The sequence below is a fragment of the Euprymna scolopes genome, chromosome 14 (genome assembly GCF_053919585.1).
Source record: "Euprymna scolopes isolate OS-2025 chromosome 14, ASM5391958v1, whole genome shotgun sequence".
NCBI classification, from domain to species: domain Eukaryota; kingdom Metazoa; phylum Mollusca; class Cephalopoda; order Sepiida; family Sepiolidae; genus Euprymna; species Euprymna scolopes.
This window is the reverse complement of record NC_136495.1, coordinates 45,317,189-45,327,188: the sequence shown is the minus strand read 5'-3', so window position 1 is coordinate 45,327,188 and position 10,000 is coordinate 45,317,189. Positions and strand designations below refer to the sequence as shown.

Here is a 10,000-nt window from a genome sequence, read left to right as displayed (position 1 = left end):
AGAAGCAGAGGAGAGCTATGGCAGTTAAGATGCTCGAGAAGATCGACGAGACACCAAGATGGACCTCAGATGAAGCCCACTTCCAGAGGTCGTTCAGACCCAAAGACGTAGCCACCAAGCCGCTGCACTCTCCTAAGTGCAAGGTGTAGGCTGCAATCTCGGCCAGAGACATCATCGGACCAATCTTCACCGAAGAATCTGGCGCATCAGTGACAGTCACCAAGGAGCACTATGTAGAGGTCCTCAAAACCTTCAAGAGTGAGCTCCAGATCATCTACCCGTCGCTCATGAGCAAATTCTGGTTCCAGCAGGACGGAGCAGGTTCTCACACCTCAAACCTATCCCAAGATTGGCTGAAAGAGAATTTTGGAGGCCGAGTGATCAGTCTCAAGACTGATTTTGACTGGGAACCCCATAGCCTGGACCTAACCTCCCCCCCCCCCAGATTTTTTTCTTTGGGGCTATCTTAAGGACAGAGTCTACGCAGGGAAACCCAGAACCATCACGAAACTCAAGGAAGCCATCAGGGAGGCGATGAGAGCCATTACCAATTCGGTCTGTAAGAACGTCATGGACAACTTCGTGCTGCGCCTCAAGAAATGCACGGAGCTAAATGGAGGCCATCTAGAACATATGCTGTAGAACGGAGATAAAAAGGCCAAAGACCCTAGTGTTTTGATGTAATGTTTTGAATATAATAAACTAGTTATGACCAAAGTGTCATTTCATTCAGACAAAACACTTAGAAACGGAGCCTAATTAGAGTTGGGCCGTTTGGGGGGGGGGGGTCACCCTGTATTATAGAGTTGTGATTTCAAAAGTAAAAAAGAAGTATTTAGGTACCATCAGCTAGAGTCTAGATCGAAACTGCAGCATTCAAAGATGGTGACGTGACCACTATACCAACGTAACCCGTATGTAACCCAATTAAAAATTAAAATAAACTAAGATGGATGTACACGATGTTTAATGAATTTTTCAATTTTGACCAATTTTTCACCTTTAAAGACCCATGAAAGAACGGCCTGTAAAAAATCCAATCATTTGAGGCCCCTAAATATGATATGGAGTTTGAAAATATGGAGACAGATATATTAGATGTCGTGTAATTAAGAAAACGTATAAACTGTTATGATGGATAAAAGTTTGCATGAAAACTGCTACTTAAATTTATTAAAAAAATAATCACTACAAAAAAAAAGTTGCATCAAAATTGTACTTATTAAACAGGATTTAAAAAAAATGTTATTGTAAAGAAAATATATCATAAATAAAGAAACTGGTTTATAAGGTAATAAACATAAAAAGTAAAAAAAATGCAGATTAAAAACTGTTATTTTTCGTAGTTTTTATTATTAACAAAAGACTCCATTAAAAAAAACTGATACTGAAATTTAGCATAAAAGCAGATATTGGAAAAAAAAAGTGGTATAAAAACTGCAATTATGAAAAGGGTTTTTTTTGCCTGACAAAGAGTTGCGTAAGAAACCGCTTTATGAAGAAATAAAATATAAAAACTGGTATTATAAACAAATTCAAGGTTACTAACTGTTATTATTCAGAAGAAATAAAGTTGCACATAACTGTTATTGTGAAGATAGGAATCACAAGAAATATTTTCATGGAAGTATGTTGCAAAAAAACTGTTATTTATTAAAACGTTGAAAATAAGGTGAAAGAAAATATTTTAATTTTTTATCCGTTTTCCGAAAGGAAAAATTCGAAATTAACTCTGATTTTAGTCACTATATTGTTGTCATATGTATATTATTGTCATCGGAAACTGTTTTAATTTCGTGTATGATTTTCATGAAAACTGTTTACATATAATATATAGTATATAATTGTTATAAAAAACTAATTTTACATTATTATTATTATTATTATCAAAAACTGTTTTCATTTTTATAGTAATTGTTTTAATTTTGTATATTGTTGTTATGAAAAATTGTTTTTATTTCGTATATTGTTGTCATAGGGAAAATGTTTCGTTCTGTACATAGTATTCGTAAAAACAAACAAAAGCCTGGAAGTTGTGAATGTAACTCTATACAAAAAATAATTGAAAATAGAGACTTGTCTAAAAAGTGATAGTGTTGCACAAACATTGTTATTCCTTGTTACAGTAGAAGCATGGGATACGGCATTGAAATTAGTAACAAAATACAGTACAGTATATAATACACATGTACATAATCAAATAACATTATATATAATACTGTAAGCGGGGCAAATACCGTAACCAGGGGCCGGAGAAAACATCGTATTCCGCATCTAATCCGAAAAAACAAGTATCCTGGGGCCATCGTATCTCGGGGTTCTACTTTACTTTTGTTTGAGCTTTTGCATTTCATGTTTATTAGTGTTGTTTCTATTTTTAGAAAAAATAAAAAAAGGCACGCATTTATACAATTAAGAAAGACTAAAGGGGATATGCGTATCCAAATAAATCGATATAAATATAAATCAACGTGCACGAACAAATTGATCCAAAAAGACAGTTTGTTGACACGTTTGTTTAAGGAGGATGCGTGGTTATTCAGAAAACTGATTGAACGAATTCAAAATATATAATTTTAATATTTAGATATCAAAGAAATCTCAAATCTCGAGAGTCAATAGATACTCTCCGTAAGGGTTCCTCCTAGGAAAAGAACCAGTCACACGCTTGATAAACCGGTATTGCTTGATTTCAGTTACTAGGATAAGTCGAGGGCTACTGGAAACAATGCCGTGATAAGCAGAGTCTTCCTGCCGTGGTAATCCATTTAGTACTGACCTGTCTTGAGTTAGCTGAACTTTGTGAATCTGATGATGTAAACGCGATTGTGATATATTGTTTGATAGAAAACCTATATTATCAACAAAAAGAATAAAAATGGCTTGCTTAAATTTTACGATGAGGGTGCAGTTCATTATGTGGTTTAATGCTAACTTGAATGTAAGCGATGCTAGCAGCGTGGGGACGCCGCCGTTGTATTCAAATTCACATATCTAAGTAATTTTCATTTTCTTTATGTAAATATAGTCATATCTTGCTACAATATGCAAACTGTTTCCATCATTATTAATCTCATAGTGCAAGAAAATTTTTTTAAATTAAAAATAAACTTGAAAAACTTTTTATAATTTTAGAGGAGGAAGTATTTTGCCATGTCTAACGTGGAGCATGCAAAATATTTCCTCCTCTACAATTATGAAAAGTTTTTCGAATTTTTTTAATTTTCAAAACATTTTTCTTGCCTGATGAGATCAATAATAAGCGAAAAAGTCTGCACATCGTAGCGAGATATGACTATATTTACATAAAGAAAATAAAAATTATGAAATTGCTCTCTTTGATTGAGCACTATCAATGATCTTTGTTGGAATTCAGTGATTCTAATATTTTGAATATTTTCAACCTTGAATATATATATATATATATATATATATATATATATATTAATAAAGTTATGTACATAAAAGTATATATATATATATATATATATATATATATATATATATACAGAGAGAGAGAGAGAGAGAGAGAGAGAGAGAGAGAGAGAGTCTTGGAAGTTTTTTAACCTTTAAAGCTATATATAAAATTATTTAATTTTTATATTTTATTATCATTCGTTGGAAAACGATTTAGTCAGTAAGTTATTTAATTATCTGCAACCAATGCATCACCTTGCTCTCTCGAATTCACAATCGTCCTAATGGTAATTTTATGGATAATCTATCGTTTACCATGAAACACTGTTTCGGGGATTTAAAAACAAAACAGTATATTAAATCATGCTTCCCCAGCAGTGTTGCTCAACCACCACCTTCCTTAATCACAAGAACAATATATATATATATATATATATATATATATATATATATATATATATATATATATATATATATTAGATACGATATTACCGGGTGCTATCGCTAAAAGTATGAATTTTCGATAAAATTAGAGTTTGAGTTAGGGTTAGGATAAGGTTTAGTGAGATGTTTGGGTTAGATTGGGTGTATTTTTTGATTAAATAGAAAAACTTTCCAGATAAAAGTATTAGCATTCGAAACTAGGTTGTCTGATATTGTTCATACAGTCAGTCAATGCAATAACAGTGATCGATTTATCATTAATTTAGATATCGAACTGAACTCACCACATAAAAATTACACAACTTATGAACCTTTGCTAAAGGGTCTCCGGCAAATAATAATATCCTCATCACCGCTGAAAGAACCAGGAAAATTTAAGTTTTAACCAGTTGTAAGTTGTATTACTCCCTCAACAGGATTGAATCTATTAATCTAATTGAGTTATGGCGTTCGTTTCCATTATATTTCTGTCTCCACACTAACTACCGTTGATATCTATCCACCATTCCGTGATGCGTTCCACAGTGGTGTTTATTCTGCATTTGTGCATAGTGCGAAATGAAAGAAAGATTTTATTAACAGGATTAAATCCATTCATGCCGTTGAATATTTGCGTTAAGTGATCCCCCCTAAATTTCTGACTCGTAATAAACTCAAACAGATAAACGTCCACTTAGCCAAAGATGCGCTCCACGGTGGTGTTTATTTTGCAGTTTTTACATCCTTACTTTTACCCTTACACGGTGCATGGTTAGATAGAATTTGCATAATGATTCACACATGAAATGATAACGTTAATATTTGAAATCCATTTTTGACATGAGGAGGATATGGTTGGTTGGTTGTTTTGTTTTACGGCATATCAACCCTTTTCATGTGATTTAATGCCGAATCTGGTGATTTTGAAGAACGATTTTTTTAATATAGTATATTTGTTTTTTAAGTCGTATTCTATTTAACCCATAGTTGGGGGCCCTAACAGGTGCTACCACTCCGGGTCAGAGTGGACCTGGGAGCAATGGTAATGAAAGGGTGGCTCCACACTCCCTTAGGGGCCCTCACCATCGGATATAGTTTAAGGTCATATCCAGGATCGGAGGAGGATATGAAACTTTGTTAACTATTTTGAACCTTTACCGGAAGTGTTAATAAATAAATAAATTCGGAATACGGGCCATGCTGAAATAATAACGTTATTATTCATAGATTTATAGTTTATTCTTGATATAGAAATAGGAATGCGTTTTGTAATTATTCTGTACGCTCATCTAACAATTTAATAAATAAGATGCCGTAAAAATTGAATTTAACTTGAAAATCATATAAAAAAATAACAAGATCAATAAACTGCACAAGTACTGTTATTTTTTATAATTTAGTTGTTTTTTTTATATATCATTCTGAAAATGTGTGTATTTACTTTTGTTTGTTTTCGTTTTTGTTTTCGTTAAAAATATTCTAATATTGGTATGTAAAAAAATGTATGATATATAAAATAACTTCGATCAATTTTTACGACGTGCCCCAGCGTATTATAATCATCCCAACCTCCCCATGTTAAGAACGGTTTCCGAAATAAACACTCCCAACATTCCCATGTTAAGAACGGCTTTCGAGGTTGGAGGGTGTTTATTCTGAAAGCCGTTCTTAACACGGGGAGGTTGGGGTGCTTATAATACGCTGGTGCTCGTTGCAAAAATTGACCATAACTTTAAAAAAATAACATAAAAATAGCTTCGTGTTCGTGTGTACGCGTTTGTTTGTGTATGTGTGTGTAGTGTTTCTGTTTTTTGTGTTTGCGTGCGATTTAGAACACAAGACTTTCAATATATATATATATATATATATATATATATATATATATATATATCCATTTTTAGGGAAATTCGTTTACTTTCCTATATTTAAATTAAAGTCAATTCACAAAATAATAATATATACAAATAAAACTATTAGGCTGATACAAAAATAATGTTTTTTTACATGAAGTTGAACGTCCAAAAACATTATTTTTGCACCAACCTAATTACAAGATTATCTGCAAACTAAAATCGATAAAGTTTGGTGTTCTCGTTAAAATAAATATTATTAAAAATTGTATTTTTTATTACCAAATAAATGTTCAATAGTTTAAGAAAATAACCCCCTATACACAATTTAATCAAAAAAAATTATAATCGATGAAAAGAAAATTGTTAAAGCAATATATTTTAAGAGGCTCCTGAAAGTAAATATTAAAAATACAACATTATTTTTTTTGGGGGGGGGGGAGAAAAATAATTTAAAAAATAATTCTCTAGAAGCAATTTTAAAAACCAGTTGAGTTGTTTAAAAATAATTAATAATTTAAAAATGTATTTATGTTTTTAAACAAAAAACACAAACAAACAAGAAAGCATTTTAAAAAAACTTACTTGACAAAATAAGAGCAACAATTCCAAAGATGGGGTTGAAAAAAATAGTTGTACATAATGCCAACCACAGATAATTAGATGGCTTGGATTCCAACAGTAAAATGTCCAAAGCCGTCGGATCTTCTGGGGAAGTGAACGTTCCGGTTGGTAGATCGCGAGTCGCTAAGGTCGCTTTCCTACTCCGATGAACATCTGATTGATGGCGACCTTCTCGACCATGGATCGAATTACGACCTCTTGAATTGCTTTTTGCTCTTGTTGTGCTGTAGTGTTTCTGCGACACCGAGTGTCCTAATTCACGCCTGTTGGCCAGCGATTGCCGCCCGGTAGATTCTTGCGATGGCTGCTTTTTTATCTGAACTGGGATCGTGATTGAAAAGTTTTTCAGCTCTTCAATAGTCCGCCGTCTGCCCGGATTGAAACTTGGAGGCAAATCTGGTACGTCTATAGATCGACTCATCGGTGCGAATTCGTTGGAATAATTCTGGAAATATTGTTTGCTTCTTGAACTACCGCTGGCCCCTATCAAGTGTGCGCTGTTGGGGGGTGGTGGTATCTGTTCCCGTCTGTCGTCACTATAAATCTCCTGATAGATGACATCTCCAACTGACCGTTGTGGATGATGGTAAAACTTCTCCCTCCGCGCTTGTTGGTCAGTCGTGTCGATCTCGGAGCTCCTGGTACGGATCTTGCGCGGATCTATATACTGGGACCGAGGGAAGTCACCTCTGAGAACTCTCTCAAGATGCAAGGCGCAAAACTCGCATTGTGCAATGCTTTTATACTGCTTTGATTTGGCGCCGAAACTTTCAATCTTTGAGCGCCGTCGTGAGTAATCTGCCGGAGGGACTTCAATTGAGGAAGGGTCTCTTTCGTTCTTGACTCGTAGAATTGATTCCGGCTCATGTTGAAGATTTCTCCCTGTTCCGGGCGGTTCCAATAGGTATTCATCTTCGTCGACCATAGTCTTGTTAAATTCTTTGACCGACTTAGTCATTTTTAGGGTCACTTTTTTCTTTGGGTATTTTATCTGACATGCGTCTCCTGGAGACTTGGCACCGGTTGCATCTGCTTCAGACCTAGATTCCTTTTCTGTGGTTATAATCTCCGGAGACAAACTTCTTTTCTCTGCGCTTATATTCAGAGACAGGGTTCTTTTTTCTGTTGGCATATCCGAAGACAGGCTTCTTTTCTCTCTGTATACATCCGGTGACAGGGTTCTTTTTTCTGTTGGTATATCCGAAGATAGACTCCTTTTCTCTCTGTATACATCCGGTGACAGGGTTCTTTTTTCTGTTGGTATATCCGAAGATAGACTCCTTTTCTCTCTGTATACATCCGGTGACAGGGTTCTTTTTTCTGTGGGCATATCTGATGACAGACTTCTTTTCTCTCCGTATACATCCGGTGATAGGGTTCTTTTTTCAGTGGGCATATCCGATGATAGACTCCTTTTCTCTCTGTATATATCCGATGATAGGGTTCTTTTTTCTGTGGGCATATCCGAAGAGAGACTCCTTTTCTCTCTGTATATATCTGGTGACAGGGTACGTTTTCCTATGTACATATCCGGAGAAAGGTTTCTTTTATCTCTATAGATATCTGGAGACAGGCTTCTTCTGTCTCTCATACTGTCCATTGCGTTAGGTTTTCCCAAAGTTTCATCGAAAGAAAATCGGGTAAACTTTGCTATTCCACTGGTAACGCCATCGTGTGGTGACCCTTCTCGTCTGTTAACAAGAATTCCAGGACATGGATAAGAAAAGCTCGTTTCCATTTGACCTTTACGAGTAGGACTGTAATCCTTTGGGCTTATGGTATGATGTCCATGTCGAACAGTCGGCTCTTCGGGTAGATTTAATATCGGAAGCGGCTCTACGCACATGTCGTTCCTGCCTCCTATTCCTCTCCTCCCTCTTTCTTGGTAGCCAGTTGAAACTTGCCGGCACGAACTTCTCGTCAGGTTTCTACTGTCCATAAAATCTCGATCCCTATTGAATTTTCTGCCGGTTTCGTTTTCTATATTGCACTCCTGGTCTCCGGATTGGAATTGGTTGTTGACCGTGCGCTCTCCCGTCTCGCTGTTCTCCCGACGTGTTTTGGAGTCCCTGCTCTGACTCCGGTTCAACTGGGGTACGGCCACTTTGACCGTACAGCACCCGTCCTCGTTCATCTCAATCTCCATTTTTTTCCTCTCTTCGACGGGGCTGTTCTCATCTGTTGCTGTCGTCGCCTGCAAGACGGCGACGCAACATGCAGACTCGCGTTCGCGCTCGACAATGTCGTCACTACTGCCCTCTCTTTTGCTCGCCGATTCCTCATCACCTGTGAAGTTGCTACCGATGGCGGAGGCGGTGTCGGCGGCAGTAGTGCAAGTAGTGGTGGTGGTGGCGGCGGCAGTGCCGGTGGGGGTACCGGTGGGGATGTCAGTGACTTGCTTTCCTTCCATTTCTCAATCGGATCCACTGATCAGAAAAGAAAGAGAAAGAGCGAAAGCTACAAAGTAGCGGGTAGAGGAAGAGAGAGGCGAAGATGGAGAAACATAGAAGAAAGAGAAAACAACTGGAATCGATTTGAGAGAGAGAGAGAGAGAGGAGGCGGAGGAGGAGGAGGAAAGAAAGAAGAACTACGAAATTGTGTCTTCTTGACGTAGCGCGTCGACGCTGAACGCGCGTAAAATTGTTCATAAGTTTCTCAATGAAATCAGTTTCGATAAAAAAAAAATGGCTGATGTGTGCGTGTGTACGCGAGCGCGCTTTTGCGTGAATATCTGTTGCGCTCACGTGCCTATGTATGTGTAAATGTGTACGCGTACACGTCTGTCTACTTAAGTGTGTACAGTTGTAGGTGTGTACATATAGGTACCTTTTGTCTAAGTAATACGCAGCTATGTATGTACTTTTGTATGTATATGCTTTAGTGTGTATGCCTAGATGTTCACGAGTGTCTTAGCATATATGTATATATACTTATGCGTAATTTGGTATGTACATGTAGGTGTGAATACCTATCTCACAAGATATCGGTGTGGTGCTTGTTTTCGTGAATGCGGTGTGTATATAAGTAGACTTGCTTTCGTAATTATGTGAGTGTATGCGCGTGCCATTAGTTATATACTTTTGTGCGTATGTGTGTGAATGTGTATTCGTAGGTGTGGATGCACGCGTCAGTAAATGTGTGTATATATGCATGCGTATTTAGATATATGATTTTGTTTGTATGCGTGTGTATATGTGAATACACTAGACCTGAGTAATAATGTTTGTAGAAATGTGTTTTGGTAAGGTCTAATATTTACTTTAATGTTTGCATGTAGAATTAAACATTTGTCTTTAGTTAGGCGTGTGCTCATCGTGCGCGTATACGTGCTTAGATATACACGTTATCTTGAGTAGATACATGTACACGCATGGCATCAGTAAATACATGCGTAAACGCGTGCATTGTTAGGTGTGCATGTGAGTGTGTACCATTGTACACGTATCGTGCATGTGTGCGTGCGTGTGCGTGCGTGTGCGTGCGTGTGCGTTTGCTGTGTGCTCAAAGTGGAGCTTCTTCGGCAGGTGTGAGACTTTCGCGAAAATGCGAAAGCGAACGGCAGAATTGTGGGGGAGAAGGAGAAAGAAGAAAAGAAAGGGCGGAGTAGGAGGAGTAGGAGGAGGAATAGAAATGAAAGAGGAATAGAAAGAAGATGAGTCGCGAATGAGGATGGGGGAAGAGATCGT

General features: G+C 36.9%; 1 protein-coding gene across 1 annotated transcript in view; it reads right to left on the bottom strand.

Annotated features, from left to right (window-relative positions):
- The window catches only part of LOC145293357 (uncharacterized), a 585,333-nt gene extending 576,332 nt beyond the window's left edge, over positions 1-9,001 (bottom strand). The window contains exon 1 of the mRNA XM_080139996.1: positions 6,276-9,001. Within this exon, the coding sequence (XP_079996122.1) occupies positions 6,276-8,724 (2,449 nt within the window). The 5' untranslated portion in view covers positions 8,725-9,001. The remainder of the gene's footprint in view (positions 1-6,275) is intronic.
- Between the last annotated feature and the right edge of the window lie 999 nt (positions 9,002-10,000).